The 16,838-nt window shown below is 36.4% G+C and overlaps 1 protein-coding gene across 2 annotated transcripts in view; it reads right to left on the bottom strand.

Moving 5' to 3' along the window:
• Positions 1 to 16,838, bottom strand: part of Osmr (oncostatin M receptor) — a 206,656-nt gene that overhangs the window by 45,754 nt on the left and 144,064 nt on the right. For both annotated transcript variants that reach the window (XM_010607746.2, XM_010607745.2), the window contains exon 2: positions 3,378 to 3,463. In XM_010607746.2, the coding sequence (XP_010606048.1) occupies positions 3,378 to 3,450 (73 nt within the window). In that variant the 5' untranslated portion in view covers positions 3,451 to 3,463. The remainder of the gene's footprint in view (positions 1 to 3,377; positions 3,464 to 16,838) is intronic.

Below are 16,838 nucleotides of genomic sequence, written 5' to 3'. Positions count from 1 at the left end.
GTTTGAGAACAGAGTGCTATACACACGAGATACGCAGATCAGAAGATGAGCCTTCACTAGCAAAAAAGCTGTGGCAAAAATCTTGCAGGAAACCTCCGGGATTGGTTGGAAGACCTGGATGGGCTGGAGGGCTTGTGTCAGCATCAGGACCTCTGGCTGGGCTGGGGCCTTCTATTTTTTATTGTAAAACACTTTATTATAAACATTTCCAGAATATAAACAAATGTTATATCAACTCTTTGAAACTTTCAAAAATGTATGTAACACGCTATTATAATGTATTTATTTTCCACTTTCCAACCTAGAAAATATACTGCAAGGAAATGAGAGGAAAAAAAAATACAAATTGCTTTATGGAGAAAACCAGTGAGCAACAACAACAAAAAAATTGACTCAAAGCTAAAATGAATCCAATCAAGAAATAGAATCTGCTGGGGAGGGGAGGAGGGGGTGAAGGGAGGGCAGAGGTAAGGGGAAAAAATGAGAATCAAGACTTGCCATGTAAAGGTACATGATCCCAACAATGAATGTAACTGTACTGTATCCCTAAATGTACCAATAAACTCAATAAAAAAAAAAAGAATGAGAAATCATGTAAAATATATTTTTAGAAAAGTATAAACTCAAAATTTTATCAACATTCGATAATTTTAGCAATAATTAGTAAAATTTTCAGTATCTCTGTGTTTTTCTAATAATTATACTTTATTAATACCTGGGTTTAATCATAAAATTTCCATACATATTATGGTTCGCTTAACTGAAATAAATAGTACTAATAAAAGGGAAAAAAAAGAAATAGAATATGCAAAGCCTATTAATCCTCCAATTTAAAATATATTATTTCCCCAGGGTAAACCCTAGCACCACAGTAATTTGAATAAACTGGATACACTCCCCTAAAGGGAAATAATATCAAATGTAAGAAAAATGTAATAATGCTTTTAGAAAATGAGGGAAAGTAATTTCCACGTTGGAGAGCGAGCACACTAAATATTTTATGTTCACATGGCTTCTGTTAGAAATTAAAAGTGCCTATTCACATAAGTGATATGAGCACGAATATCATAAAACTGAGCTTCTCAGCTATTTTTTTCAATTTAGTTTCAGGAGAACCAACTAAAAAGCTTCAGAATCCAAGGACATTCTGGACCCAGCATTTGTTCCTCTGTCCTTTCTTTGCCTTGTTCTTTTTTCTCCCTTCTATACTTACAGGCCTCTTTCTTAGAGGTTATATCTTGGCTTTTTTTCCCCCTTCGATGCTTAAGATTTTCCGTACTTGTGTGTGCAGTTTGTTTCTGCCTCTGTTTTCTTTCTTTAGATGCATTAGTGTTCCTCTAAATCCATTTTCTCAGAAATTGTGCTCTAATGGTTGGACTGCCCCTCTAGTTTTCCCTGCCTTTTCCTGGGTGCTGCTTTCTCTTCTGATGACTGGCTTGCTGGGCACTGGTCCTGTTTCTGAAGAGAGGTGCTTCAGATCTCCCAGTTCTACACTGGATGAACTGTGATTATATTATTGCTAGCTATGGTTCCAGGACACTGTTTTTTGCTGAGAAACAGTAGCTCAGAGACTCCAGTCTGGGCCTGCTGTCATGAGCTTGGAGCCACTGAGGTAACTGGTTTTCTGTATGTGAGACACTGCATGGTCTTGCACAGGTCTGGATGGTTTCTGATGGGAATCTTCTTATAGTCCTCTCATCTTTCTGATACAAGCCTTTGGCTCTAAGCCTCTGGGTTTCTGCACTTTAATATAATCTTCAAGGTCATCTTGAAGAGTCATATAACTTCTTTGAATGACATATTAGGTTACAAAAATTGATTCTTCTTGTCAGGCTGGGAATTTGGTAGAGAAATTTGATGGTACTTATCTAGTACTGATTTTAGTTTTTCAATGTGGACTTTTCCCAAATAGACTGTGCAACAATCAGAAAGCTAAAAATATTGATGCAGAGATTACAAAATCTGTTTTTGACAGTAGTATACTCCCATTCACCTTACAATGTGAACTCTTTTATTATTAAACTGCAGCAGTATTCCACAGATGCATTTTACGGTTTTGTTAATTCAGTATGGTTATCTTCACCAAGGCTGGATCTACACCTTCTGTCCCAGTCCAGGCAGAGCTGCTGGTCAAAGGAAATATAGCAATGGAAATGGCAGAGAGGCAGGAATATTCACTGCAACTACCGCTCTCTTCACAGACTCTTCTTATTGTACTCGCTGCCCACTCAGATCAGTTGTACAATGCTCAGATTTCAGCAGAGAAGACACACTGAGTGAGAGAGGTGTACATGCCCCTAATGCAAAATGTTAGTTCCTACCTTTCAACCCCAGATTATGGAAGAAGCTAAGGTTTTTAAAGTGTAACAAGAAATAGTATCTTCCCATGTTTCCTGGGTAGAAAATAAAATAAGTAAATTTAGACTGAAAGAATATTAGTCAGAAAAGGGAGTTATTATCAGAAGCAAATTCCCTCCTTTCCTAAATATATTTTCCTGGAGTTTCAGGAGGCAATGAGAAATGCTATGCACATTCCCCAGTAACATCATTTTCCTGAATCTTTGGACAAAAATTGAATGGCTAATTCTTAAGTGCATGTATCTATCTATATTCTCTGTTACAAAGCAAGTACAGAAAAGAATAAACACAAAGGGGAAAAGTAAAGCTTTGTAAAATACAGATGAGTGCAGTGAAAATTTATGAACTAAAAGAAAATCTCCAATCTAAGAAGCTCCTGACAAATAGGGTCAAAGTATAATCAAGCATCCATAGACATATCAGAGATTTTGAATTCTACTGACTAGTGACAAAGCTCATTTGTATCAAAATATCCTCTTCTCAGAGTAGCTAAATAAAAACCATTGTTTCTTTAATTACAAACATTTCAGCAGTACTTCATAAAGTTTTCTTGCTTTCTTCCATGTTTTACAAAGCTAACAGCTTCTCCATAAAAGTGGCTCAGGGACATCACAACTTGTTCTGACCTAGCAGCCAACACTAGTGTGATGTACTTCATATCTACTCAGCAAGGTATAGAAGGCCCTCCTTCAGTAACATACATCAACCAGAAGTTCTGCGGGGTTTGTCTTACTGACAATTACAAAGACAGCTCCAGCACTGACCAGGAAGTCAGAGCTAAGGAGTGGCTCATTAAAATAGGCCATAAGGATGAGAGAGGTCAAGACCAAGGAAACTATCACTTCGAAAGATTCACAAACCTCTTCAAAAGAGCTACTTGCCAAATCCAACTAATTCTAAAAAAAAAAAAAAGAAAAAAAAGAAAAAGGAAAAAAGAATTGTTTGACTTTTCTCCAGAGCATAAATTACTTAACTCTTTCTCTATGTGATTTTTTTTCTTTACTCATTGTACTTCTTACCTTCACTCTGGGAAATTCTCCAGGACAGCACTGCTAACAGGAATGCTGTTTGAGAGACTGCAAAGAAAGCCATGGGTTCTGGTTTTCTGAAAAAGATAAATTACAAAGAAGGGAATTTTTATTTAATTTTAACTTGGAGCAGGATTCTTGGAGCCAGTTGAGGTAGATGATGGCACTAAAGGCTCATTCTTCTTCCCTCCCTGCTTTCGCATCTCTTGTCATTGACTTTGGAGGAAGAGTATATTTCCTCAGCACAAAACTTTCTTTGTTCTCTAAATGAGACATAATTGAGAGTGTGCCTATGCCTAGACTAGTCTGCAGCTGGCCAGTCCCAGCCAACAGTCACTGACCAAGGGGCAAGAGCACGGAGGCTAACTGCTGTGTCCCATGGAGTCATACAGGTTGTAGACACCAGATCCACTAATCCATTGTGACCAAGGAAATACTGGTAAAGAAGGATAAGGCACAACACCATGAGGCCCAACAGAGCAAACCAAATAGTCAAGGCAAGAAACTAAAAGGAGAGGGCAAAAAATTAAAAAGAGTCAACAAAAGGACAATAACATGACAATAATAAGTCAGCACATATCATTATAACCATTAATATTAATAGCCTCAATTCACCAATCAAGAGAAATAGACTGGCAAAATGGATTAAGAAGCAAAATCCAACAATATGTTGTATATAAGAAACACACCTAGTGCAAAAATAAGCTAATACACTAAAAGTGAAAGGACGGCAAACAGTTCTCCATGTGACAGGAGTCCAGAAAAAGGCAGGGGCAGCTGTCTTATTTGCAGACAAAGTAAATTTCAAACCAAAACTGATTAAGAAACAAAGAAGACTACTACATCCTTGTAAAGGGAACAATTCAAGAGGAAGAGATGACAATCATAAACACATATGCACCAAACATCAATGCTCCCAACTATATAAAACAAATATTAAGTAACATGAAAAACCAAATAAGCACTAATACAATTGTAGTGGGGGATCTAAATACCCCACTATCACAAATAGACAGATCATCTAGGCAAAAAATCAACAACAAAATACTAGAACTGAACCAAGCTGTTGAACATGTGGACTCAATAAATGTCTATAGAGTGTTCCACCCCACAAAATCAGAATATACATTCTTTTCAGCTGCACATGGGTCATTCTCCAAGATAGACCACATACTAGCTCACAGAACAGGTTTGAATAAATGCAAAAGAATTGACATTATTCCCTATACATTATCACATCATAGTGCAGTCAAGCTGGAGATCAATAGCATAAGAAACTGTAGGAACTTCACAAACACATGGAAATTGAGCAACACACTCCTGAACAATCAATGGATCACAGAGGAAACTAAAGAAGAAATTAGACAGTTTTTACAAATAAATGAAAATGCCAGTACAACATACAGGAATCTATGGGACACAAGGAAAGCAGTTCTACATGGAAAATTCATAGCACTGAGTGCCCATGCTAGGAAAACAGAGCGAGCTCAAATAAACAACCTAATGATGAAGCTTAGACTCCTAGAAAAACAAGAGCAAGAAAAACCCAAAGCTTGAACAAGAGAGGAAATTATAAAGATTAGAGCAGAAATCAATTTAATGGAAACTAAGAAAAAAATAAATAAATCAAAGAGTTGGTTTTTTGAAAAATTGATAAACCCTTAGCTAATCTTATCAAAAAAAGGAAAGAAAAGGCTCAGATCTATGCAATCAGGAATGAAAAAAGTGAAGTCACAACAGACCCAACAGAAATCCAAAGGATCATTAATACCTACTTTGAGAAACTGTACTCAAATAAAATGGAAAACACAGAAGAAATGGACAGATCTCTAGGTACTTATGAATTACCAAAGTTGAACAAAGAAGATAAAAACATTTTAAACACCTCAATTAGAATCAATGAAATTGAAAATGTAATTAAAATTTTCCCTGCAAAGAAAATCTCAGGTCCTGATGGATTCACTGCTCAATTTTACAAGACATGTAGAGAAGAATTACTGCCATTACTCTTCAAACTTGTCAATGAAATTGAAAGGGAAGCAATACTTCCAAATTCATTCCTGGAAGAAAGTTTCACTTTGATTCCAAAACCAGGGAAAGATGCAACTAAAAAAGAGAACTACAGGCCAATCACCTTAATGAATATAGATGCAAAAATCCTTAATAAGATACTAGCAAACAGAATACAGAGGATCATCAAGAAGATCATACATCCTGACCAAGTTGGAATTTATTCAAGGGATGCAAGGATAGTTCAACATACATAAGTCAATAAATGTAATACACTATATTAACAAAGTCAAGGATGAAAACCACATGATCCTTTTTTTTGTTTTTAATTGAGTTTATTGGTACATTTAAGGTACACAGTACAATTACATTCATTATTGGGTCTTGTAAATTTACATGACAGGTCTTGGTTTTCATTTTTTTCCCCTTGTCTGTGTTCTCCCTTCACCCCCTCCTACCCTCCCATTTACAAACACTTTATTTCCATTTTTTCATTTTCTCATATTTTTGTCTTTTCCCTTATTACCTTTCCCATACCCTTCCCATTTTCCCTACACCTTTATCCCTTTTCTTCCTATTTCACATGGTCAGTTATATCATTAGGATCTTATGTACTATTATAGTTTTTCACACCAGAGAAACTATCCGGTATTTACATATGGGACTTATTTATTTCACTTAGGAGTAAATCCTCAAAATGTATCCATTTTCCTAGGAATGAATCTAATTTCTCATTCTTTATGGCTGAGTAGTATCCCACTTTATAGAAAAACCACATCTTCTTTATCCAGTCTCCAACTGATAGGCAAATGGGCTGTTTCCAAGTTTTAGCTATTACAAACTGTGCCGCTATAAACATTGGTGAGCATATATCACTGTGGTATGATTCTTTTAATTCTTTTGGAAAGATACTCAGTAGAGGTATGGCTGGGTCAAATGGAACCTCTAGTCCCAGCTCTTTGAGGTATCTCCATATTGATTTCCATAGTGGTTGCACCAGTCTGCACTCCCATCAATAATGGAGAAGGGTTCCTTTCTCCCCACAACCCTGCCAACATTTGTTATTGTGTGATTTCTTTATAGCAGCCATTCTTTGTGGGGTGAGGTGGAATCTCAGTGTTGTTTTCATCTGCATCTCTCAAATGACCAGTGATGTAGAACAATTATTTTCATATATTTACTTGCTGCTTTTACTTTTTTGTCTGAGAAATGTCTGTTCATTTTAGGTGCCCATTTATGAATTGGGTCTTTATATTTGGGGGGGCTGGTTGTTTTGAGTTCTTTATATATTCTTGATAGTAGTCCTTTGTCTGAGCAACAGCTGGTAAAAACTTTTTCCCACACTTTACGTTGCCTCTTAATTCTGTTGATGGTTTCTTTTGCAGTACAGAAGCTTTTTAATAAGGTGCAATCCCATTTGTTGATTCTTTGTGTTAGTTCCCATGCTACTGAGGATTTGTTCATAAAGTCTTTTCCTATGCCAATATCTTCAAGAGTTCTGCCTTGATAGATGCAGAAAAAGCATTTGACAAAATTCAACACCCATTCATGATAAAAAAAAAACACTGCAAAAAATTGAAATAGATGGTCTATATCTCAACTTAATTAAGGCTATCTATGAAAAACCAACAGCCCACATCATATTAAATGGCCAAAAACTGAAAACCTTCACGTTAAAATAAGGAACAAGACAAGGATGCCCACTATTACCACTCCTCTTTGATATAGTTCTGGAAACATTAGCCATAGCAATTATACAAGAGAAAGAAATTAAAGCAATAAAGATAGGAAAGGAAGAATTTAAACTGTCATTATTTGCTGATGACATGATACTCTACATTGAAGACCCAAAAAACTCCACCAAAAGACTTCTAGACTTAATTGACACTTTTAGCAGAGTAGCAGGATACAAGGTCAACATGCAAAAATCAATAACCTTCTTGCACACAAATAACAGACTCACTGAGAGAGAAATTAGGGAAACAATTCCTTTCACAATAGCACCCCCCCAAAAAAAAGAAATATCTAGGAATCAACCTAAAAAAAGAAGCAAAAGACCTCTACACTGAAAACTACAGCAGTCTGAAAAAAGAGATCAAAGAGGATATAAAAAAATGGAAAGATATCCCCTGCTCCTGGGTAGGAAGAATCAACATAGTGAAAATGGCCATACTACCAAAACAGCTATACAGATTGAATGCAATGCCAATTGAAATTCCAAAAGTATATTTCACAGAACTAGAAAAAAGAATCCAAAAATTCATTTGGAACCAGAAGAGACCTAGAATAGCAAAAGCCTTCCTAGGCAACAGACACATGGCAGTGGGTATAACAATTCCCAATCTGAAAGTATACTACAAAGCCACTATGATAAAAACATCATGGTACTGGCAAAGAAACAGACCTGAGGATCAGTGGAATAGACTGGAAGACACAAAAACAACTCCAGATGTACTCAGCTACCACATCTTTAACATAAGAGCTGACCATCCCCACTGGAGGAAAGATAGCCTCCTTAATAAATGGTGTTAGAAAAACTGGACCTCAACTTGCCAAAGATTAAAACTAGACCCTTATCTTTCCCCATGCACTAAATTAAAATCCAAGTGGATTAAAGATCTAAATATCAAAACAGAAACACTAAACTTGCCTGAAGATAAATCTGGCAGAAAGAACTCTTGAAGATAATGGCATAGGAAAAGACTTTATGAACAAATCCTCAGTAGCACGGGACTGGCACAAAGAATCAACAAAAGGGATCACATGTTATTAAAAAGCTTCTGCACTGCAAAAGAAACCATCAACAGAACTAAGAGACAACTACAATGTGGGAAAAAATTCTTGCCAGCTGCTTCTCAGACAAAGGACTATTATCTAGAATATATAAAGAACTCAAAACAACCAGCCCCCCCCAAATATAAATACCCAATTCAAAAATGGGCATCTGAAATGAACAGATATTTCTCAGACAAAAAAGTAAAAGCAGCAAGTAAATATATGAAAATAATTGTTCTACATCACTGGTCATTTGAGAGATGCAGATGAAAACAACACTGAGATTTCACCTCACCCCACAAAGAATGGCTGCTATCAAGAAATCACACAATAACAAATGTTGGCAGGGTTGTGGGGAGAAAGGAACCCTTCTCCATTATTGATGGGAGTGCAGACTGGTGCAACCACTATGGATATAAAAATGGAGATACCTCAAAGAGCTGGGACTAGAGGTTCCATTTGACCCAGCCATACCTCTGCTGAGTATCTTTCCAAAAGAATTAGAAGAATCGTACCACAGTGATATATGCTCACCAATGTTTATAGCAGTTTGTAATAGCTAAAACTAGTATACAGCCATTTGCCCATCAGTTGGAAAGTGGATAAAGTAGATATGGTTTTTCTATAAAATGGAATACTACTCAGCCATAAAGAATGAGAAATTAGATTCATTCCTAGGAAAATGGATAAATATTGAGGATATACTCCTAAGTGAAATAAATAAGTCACACATGTGTAAATACCGTATAGTTTCTCTGGTGTGAAAAACTATAATAGTACATAAGATCCTAATGAGATAATTAACAGTGTGAAATAGGAAGAAAAGCACTAAAGTTGTGTAGGGGAAGTGGGAAGTGTAGGGGAAAGCTAATAAGGGAAAAGAAAAATATGAGAAAATGAAAAAATGGAAATAAAGTGTTTGTAAATGGGAGGGCAGGAGGGGGTGAAGGGAGGGCAGGGACAAGGGGAAAAAATGAGAACCAAGACCTGTCGTGTAAAGGTACACGATCCCAATGATGAATGTAAATGTACTGTATACCTAAAATGTACCAATAAATTCAATAAAAAGGAAAAAAAGGAGGATAAGGCAGAGAAATAAGAGTTAAACATGAAAAATAGTCTCATTAGAAAGAACAAATACCATACACTCCAAAGAGCTACTTCTAATTACTTGGTGGGAGAGTATCATCCTTCTTCCATATCATACTTATTAAAGTTCTACCTAGAAGTTAGCATACTCTGCTAGAAGACTGACAGTTTCTCATTGTTCAACATAATTTCTGGTTTTCTTCGCCGTAGAGTGGAGTCATACATTACAGGCCAAGAAGCATCACTGATTCATCAAGTACTTTGATGATGGGACAATTGGAAAACACAGAGAATGAACCTGGGTGACTTCAAAAAAGTGAATCTGTTTTTAACCTAATAAATGTGTTAGTCAAGGGAAGTACTAAATTTCAGTTGTCTTCTTCAATCTCTGACTCAGCCAAGAGTGGCAATAAAATAACTCATTGAGAGCCCGTTTTTGCCTCTGTCAAGCCATATGGATTTCATCAAGAGCTAGAAATTCTGAGTCACGTCATGGTACAGTGTTGAACTCTCCTTACATTCACACATCTCAGGAAGGCAAGGGACATGACAGGAAGGAAATATCAACTCACACAAATGTGGATGATTCAGAGGACAATGCATGCTGCTAAAATATGGCCCTTTCCAAAAGGACTATGTATATTCTTCTCCAAAATTTAGAATTTTCTCATTAAATCAATTATTTTACATGTTAAAAAATTAAGCAAGTCACAGGAATAGAAACATTTAGAACTAAAACTCAAAAGCCACCTAACATTTAAGGGTAAGCAGAAATTAAAAGAACAAATTGTTAGGTAAACTGAAAAACAATGCATATTTGCAAAATCTATGGCTTAAATACAACAGAGTCTTCAGTAATCCTGGGGCAGTCTTGTTTGTTTCCTATCTATTGTGGTTTGGATCTGGAATGACCCACAAAACTCTCATGCACTGAGAAACGAGGATTTTTGGGGTGATTGGATCTTGTGGACTCTGTACTAATCAGTGGTGAGTTCAGTGGTTGAGTATGCTGTTGGGAGGTGGCTTTGGGGACAAGACCTGGGTAACTAGGGGTGTGACCTGGAAGGATAGAGCTTCTTCCCTGTCTCTTCTCTTCACCCTCTCTCTTAGCTACCTTGACATGAGCACCTCTTCTCTATCAGGCCCTTCCACCATGTTGTTTCTGCCATGGAGCCAGCCAAACATGGGCTGAAAACATAGGCCAAAATAAATCTCTCCTCCTTTAAATTGTGGGTGTTGGGTATTGTGTCCTAGTGATGAGGAAACTAATAGAGACAGCACCTTTCCCACTGCCTCCATCCCAGCTGGGCTGTGAATCCTGGGAGATTAGCTCCAGCAGCCATGCAGATTTCCTGTTCTTTGCCTCATCTGCTATCGTGTGAACCAATTGTATACAGATAACAATCCTGACACAATGGTTACTGCCTGCATATTAGCAAAGTGACTAGCAAAATGAACCCTTTTTCCAAAGTTTTTACTTTTCTTAGTTTCAATTACCCAAAGTCTGAAGATATGAAAGGAGAAATTCCAGAAATAAATAATTCATGCTTTAAATAACTTATATAATCCTTCTGTTTCATTATGGTTGTTAATGTCTTACTGTGCTTAACTTACAAATCAAACTTTATTATAGGTATATATGTATAGTGTAAGAAAAATGGTAAATATAGGGTTTGGTACCATCTTTCATATTGGGCATCCACTGAGCATTTTGGGATGTGGTCCTAGGAGATAACCGAGGAAGCTATTGTGGTGAGAAGGGAAATGAAATGGAACAATCTGATACTCAAACACCTGAACTCCCTGAACTGGAAACAAAAGAGGATCTGGAAAAACTGAAATAAAAAAATGATTTCTCAGATAACAACAAAGATTGTGCCTATAGTGCAAGACATGATTAATAAATCTAGAGGAGACAAAGATTTAAAAAATAGAGGAGCTGAGGAACATAATGGAATCCCCATACAGGAAACAAATGGAATTCATAAAATAGATGCAAACAGATTTCTAAGAGATTAAAAATTCCTTTGAAAGTTTATGCTGCAGAATGATCAAATGTGAGGACAGAATTTCAGATATAGAAGATAGGATTGCAATTAGTGACCAGGAAAAGAAAAATTTCTTAAAAATAATAAAGGACCATGAGTAATCAATCCAGCAGTTGCTAGATGATGAAAAGAAGAAAACATAAGACTGACCAGAGTCAATGAAGAAATGGGAGAGAGTGTAGACAATATATATATAAAAAAAAGCTATTAATAGAAGTAATGGAAGAAAACTTCCCAAGTAGGGGGAAAGAACTTGACATACAGATAAGTGAAGCATATAAGACTCCAAATAGCCATAATAAAAAACCAAAAATCTACACATAAGCATAGTTAACGTTCTAGAAACCAAACAAGAACAAAATTCTAGAAGCAGTTAGAGAAAACAAACAAATCAGATACAAAGGAAAGCCCATCAGAAACACAGTAGACTTCTCAACACAAACCCTCAAGGCAAGAAAAGCTTGGAGTGATATATTTCAAGCTTTAAAGGAAAACAATCTCCAACCCAGACTGATATACCCTGCAAAACTATCTTTCAAAATTGATAAAGAAATAAGATACTTTCATGACAAAGAGCACCTTAGGAACTTCATAAGTACCAAACCATCACTCCAAAAAAATTTAAACAATATCCTAGGAAGAGACAATGAAGATCACAACCCCAGGAAGTCCAGCAGAATGATCCATCAGGCATGACAAGAAATTAAATGCATAGGGAAAAAATCCAACAAAAAGAAAAAGCCATGAGAAGGATAAGCCAATCCATATCAATTATAACCATCAGTGTTAATGGTCTCAATTCACCAGTCAAAATAAATGGACTGGCAGCATGAGTCAAAAAGCAAGATCCAACAATATGCTGCATACAAGAAACACACTTAATTAAAAAGGAACTCATAGACTGAAAGCTAAAGGGTAGAAAACAATACTCCATGTGACAGAAACTCCCCCCAAAAAGCAGGAGTACCTATCCTCTTTGCAGATCAAGTGTATTTCAAACTGACACTGATTAAGAGAGACAAAGAAGGACACTATATCCTTCTAAAGGGAACAATCCAAGAAGAAGAGATGACAATCATAAGTATATATGCACCAAACACTAGTGCACTCAACTATATAAAAAAATACTAAGGGACATGGAAAGTTGAAGAAGCACTAATACTATAGTAGTAGTGGGGGATCTCAATACTCCACTGTCACAAGTAGACAGATCTATTAGAAAAAAATAAACAACAAAACACTAGAACTCGATCAAACTCTTGAACAAATGAATTTAACAGATGTTTACAGAGTGTTCTACCCCACAAAATCAGAATACACATTCTTTTCAGCTGCACATGGGTCATTCTCCAAAATAGACCACATACTTGCATATAGAACATGTTTAAGTAAGTGCAAAGGAACTGAAGTTATCCCCTGTGTAATATCAGATAATAGAGTTATGAAATGGAGATCATTAGCAACAGAAACTGCAAGAATTTCATAAACACATGGAAATTGAACAACACACTTCTGAATAAGCAATGGTTCATAGTGGAAATTAAACAGGAAATCAGACAGTTTCTACAATTAAATGACAATGTCAATATAATATATCAAAATCTATGAGACACAAGGAAAGCAGTCTTATGAAAGAAATTTATTGCAGTAAATACTCATATTAGGAAAACAGAGCAAGCTCAGTTAAACAACCTGATGCTGAACTTCAACCTTCTAGAAAAAGAAGAGCAGGACAAACCTAAAGCTCATATAAGGGAGTAAATTATAAAGATCAGAGCAGAAACCAATGCAATGGAGACTAAGAAAATCAATGAAGCAAAGTGCTGATTCTCCAAAAGAAGAAATCAAACTGACAAACCCTCAGCCAGCATTATTAAAAAAAAAAAAAAAGGAATGAAACGGGTGAAATTACAATGGACCCAACAGAAATCCAGAAGATCATCAATACCTACTTCTAGAACCTATATGCCAATAAGATAGAAAACACAGGAGAAATGGACAGATATGTATGAATTACCAAAGTTGAACAAAGATGTCCTAAAAATTCTAAACAGCCCAATATCAATCAATGAATTTGAAAACATAATTAAATACTTACCAACTAAGAAAAGCCTGGGCCCTGATGGCTTTATTGCTAAATTCTACAAGACCTAAATGTCTTGTAGAGAGGAACTATTGATACTACTGTTTAAACTCTACAATGAAATTGAAAGGGAAGCACTACTCCCAAATTAATTCCTGGAAGCAAGCATCATCTTGATCCCCAAAGCAGAGAAAGACCCAACAGAAAATGATAACTATAAGCCAATCTGACTAATGAAGAGAGATGCAAAAATCCTAGTAAATAGAATGCAGAAGATCATCAAGAGGATTATACACTCTGACCAAATGGTATTCATCCCAGGGATGCAGGGATGGTTCAACATATGCAAATCAATAAATGTAATATACTATGTTAATATAGCCAAGGACAAAAACATATGATCATCTCAATAGGTACAGAAAAGGCATTCAACAAAATCAAACAAGCATTCATGATTTTTTAAAAAACCACACAAAAAATTGGAATAGACAGTCTGTACCTCAATCTGATAAAATCCATCTATGAAAAACCCATAGCCAACATCATACTAAGTGGTCAAAAACTGAAATCCTTCACACTAAAATCAGGAACAAGACAAGAATATCTACTATCATCACTCCTGCTCAATATAGTTTTGGAAACATAGCCACAGCAATGAGATAAGAGAAAGAAATAAAATGAATAAAGATAGGAAATAAAGAAATCAAATTGTCATTATTTGTGGGTAACATGATACTCTATATAGAAGACCCCAAGAACTCTACCAAAAGTTTTCTAGACTTAATAACCAAACTCAATAAGTAGCTGGATACAAGGTTAACACATAAAAATCAATAACTTTCCTATACATGAACAACAGACTCACTGAGAGAGAAATAGGGCAAACAATTCCTTTCACAATAGCATCCAAAAATTGAAGCACCTAGGGAGCCTAGGCCTGGATCCACTGTGGGAAGGAGAGCCACGCCTACTCCCAACCCAGCCGCCATCGCTCAACCTCCAGGAAGGTAGCCGCACAGGTGCCCCTGAACCCCCATAACCCCCCCACTCTCAGACCTCCTGACTGTGCCAGTCTTTGGACCCACTCTGCAGAGGTAGAGATGGTCATCAAGGGTATTTTTCTGAGTTCCCAACTTTGAACATCTTTAAAGAAAGGGCGTGGGAAACCTGTAACAGAACGTTGTGGAGTTCAACCATTCAGAAGGTTGGGGAACTCAATCTGAGCCTTGTAGCCTGAGGTCAGTCAGCATCATGGGGTTCAGCCATCAGCTAACTGAGATCAGGGGTCTTATATCCTTGCTCTGTCTGAGCTTTTAAATGGTAAATACACTATATTGAAATTTTGTTCATGGCAGGCATGTTCTGGACTGCTTCTTGATTTCAATTTAATTCAAATGATTTAAGGGTGATAGACTAGTGACTACACCGGTGGTCAGCGTCAAAGTTGTGCTTGATCTTAATGTGTTGCTGATTGTATCAGTTGGGATAAAGCATTGCGGTTGATTTGATGAGCTGTTTTTTCTGATGTTACGAAGACGAGAATGTCTGTGGGTCATTAGAGACACAGAAGCTAGGGCGCAACAATATAAGGAAGATTTGGGTGATAATCCAGAGATTAAACCAATGACAGTCCAACAAGAAAAATTAAAATGAGAAAACACTTAAGCAAGACACAAGGACAGACTTCCAGTTCACCAATGGAAAACAGTAGGGCAAACGAGGATGAAAAGGCCAATAGTATGCCACCGGGACACCCTGAACTCAAAGCACAGGAAGTAACAAAACAGATCAATCAGGCTCTAGAAAAATTCAAAACAGAAATAATTTCCCAGATAACCATAGAGATAGTGAGCCAAATAGAAGTTGTGATTCGAGACTCTAGAGCAGAAACTGACAAAAAAATAGATGAGTTCAGGACCATGATAGAAGCCATGAAGGCCCAGCATAAGAAAGAAATGGAAAAAATAAATGCCCAACATAGGAAAGAAAGGGAATCCATAAAACAGATTCAAACAGATATCCAGGAGATTAAACACTCTATTGAAAGTGTACGCAACAGAATAAAAGAATGCGAAGACAGACTCTTAGATATAGAAGATAAGATTGCAGTCAGTGACCATGAAAAGAGAGGTCTCTTAAAAACAGTAAGGGATCATGAGAAATCGATCCAACAAGTCCTAGATGAGGCAAAGAAGAATAACATAAGACTGATAGGAATACATGAAGTAGCAGGAGAACATACAAATGACTTAAAAAAATTGTTCACAGAATTAATGACAGAAAACTTTCCAAACAGAGGGGAAGAATTTGACATACAGATAACTGAGGCATATAGGACTCCAACTAGCCATGATCAAAAAATTCTACACCTAGACATATAATAATCAAGATCCCAGAAACCCAACAGAAGAACAAAATACTACAAGCAGTAAGAGAAAAGAAACAAACCACATACAAAGGAAAGCCCATCAGAATCACAGCAGACTTTTCAACACAAACCCTTGGGGCAAGGAGAGCCTGGAATGAGATATTTCAAGTACTAAAAGAGAACAACCTCCAACCTAGACTGATGTATCCAGCAAAACACTCTTTCAAAATGGATGGGGAAATAAGACACTTCCATGACAAAGAACACTTGAGAAACTAAATGAATACCAAACCAGCACTACAAGGAATTCTAAACAAGATCCTAGAAAAAGACAATGAAGGCAACAACACCATGAGGCCCAAAGAGCAAATCAAATAGGCAAGGCAAGAAATTAAAAGAAGGTGAAAAAGTAAAAAGAGTCAACAAAAGGCCAATAACATGTCAATAATAAGTCAGTACATATCAGTTATAACCAGCAATGTCAATGGCCTCAACTCACCAATCAAGAGAAATAGACTGGCAAAATGGAATAAGAAGCAAAATCCAACAATATGTTGTATACAAGAAACACACCTAGTGCAAAAAGAAGCCCAAAGACTGAAAATGGAAAGATAGAAAACAATTCTTCATGTGACAGGAGCTCAGAAAAAAACAGGGGTAGCAATTTTATTTGCAGACAAAGTAAATTTCAAACCAAAACTGATTCTAGTATTATTGACGTAGGACGGTACTGTATCATACCTCTATGAATGTAAAATATCTTGTACCTACTTTATGATACATAGTAGGGACTGTGCTTTATCAGAGCTACATTTAATGATATTACTCTAGAATGTTCTCTTTCCAGATGATGATTAAGATGCTAATAAAAAAAATGGTCCAAGGTACCACAATAGCAACAGAACTTTGCTCTTTTTTGGATATTATTCTTTTCTTTGTTTTTTGTTTTGTTTTGTTTTTAATGGAATGTGCTAAATGTCTATAATTTTGTTCAGATGACTGCAGAACCTGGAAAAGCTGTTGCTGCTATCGATGCCTAACATACTATTATTAGTCTTTTTATATAAATATAAATATAT

The sequence above is a fragment of the Fukomys damarensis genome, unplaced genomic scaffold, assembly GCF_012274545.1.
Source record: "Fukomys damarensis isolate Sample0158 unplaced genomic scaffold, DMR_v1.0_HiC HiC_scaffold_1, whole genome shotgun sequence".
Classification (NCBI taxonomy): Eukaryota; Metazoa; Chordata; class Mammalia; order Rodentia; family Bathyergidae; genus Fukomys; species Fukomys damarensis.
This window is presented reverse-complemented; position numbering and strand designations above follow the sequence as displayed.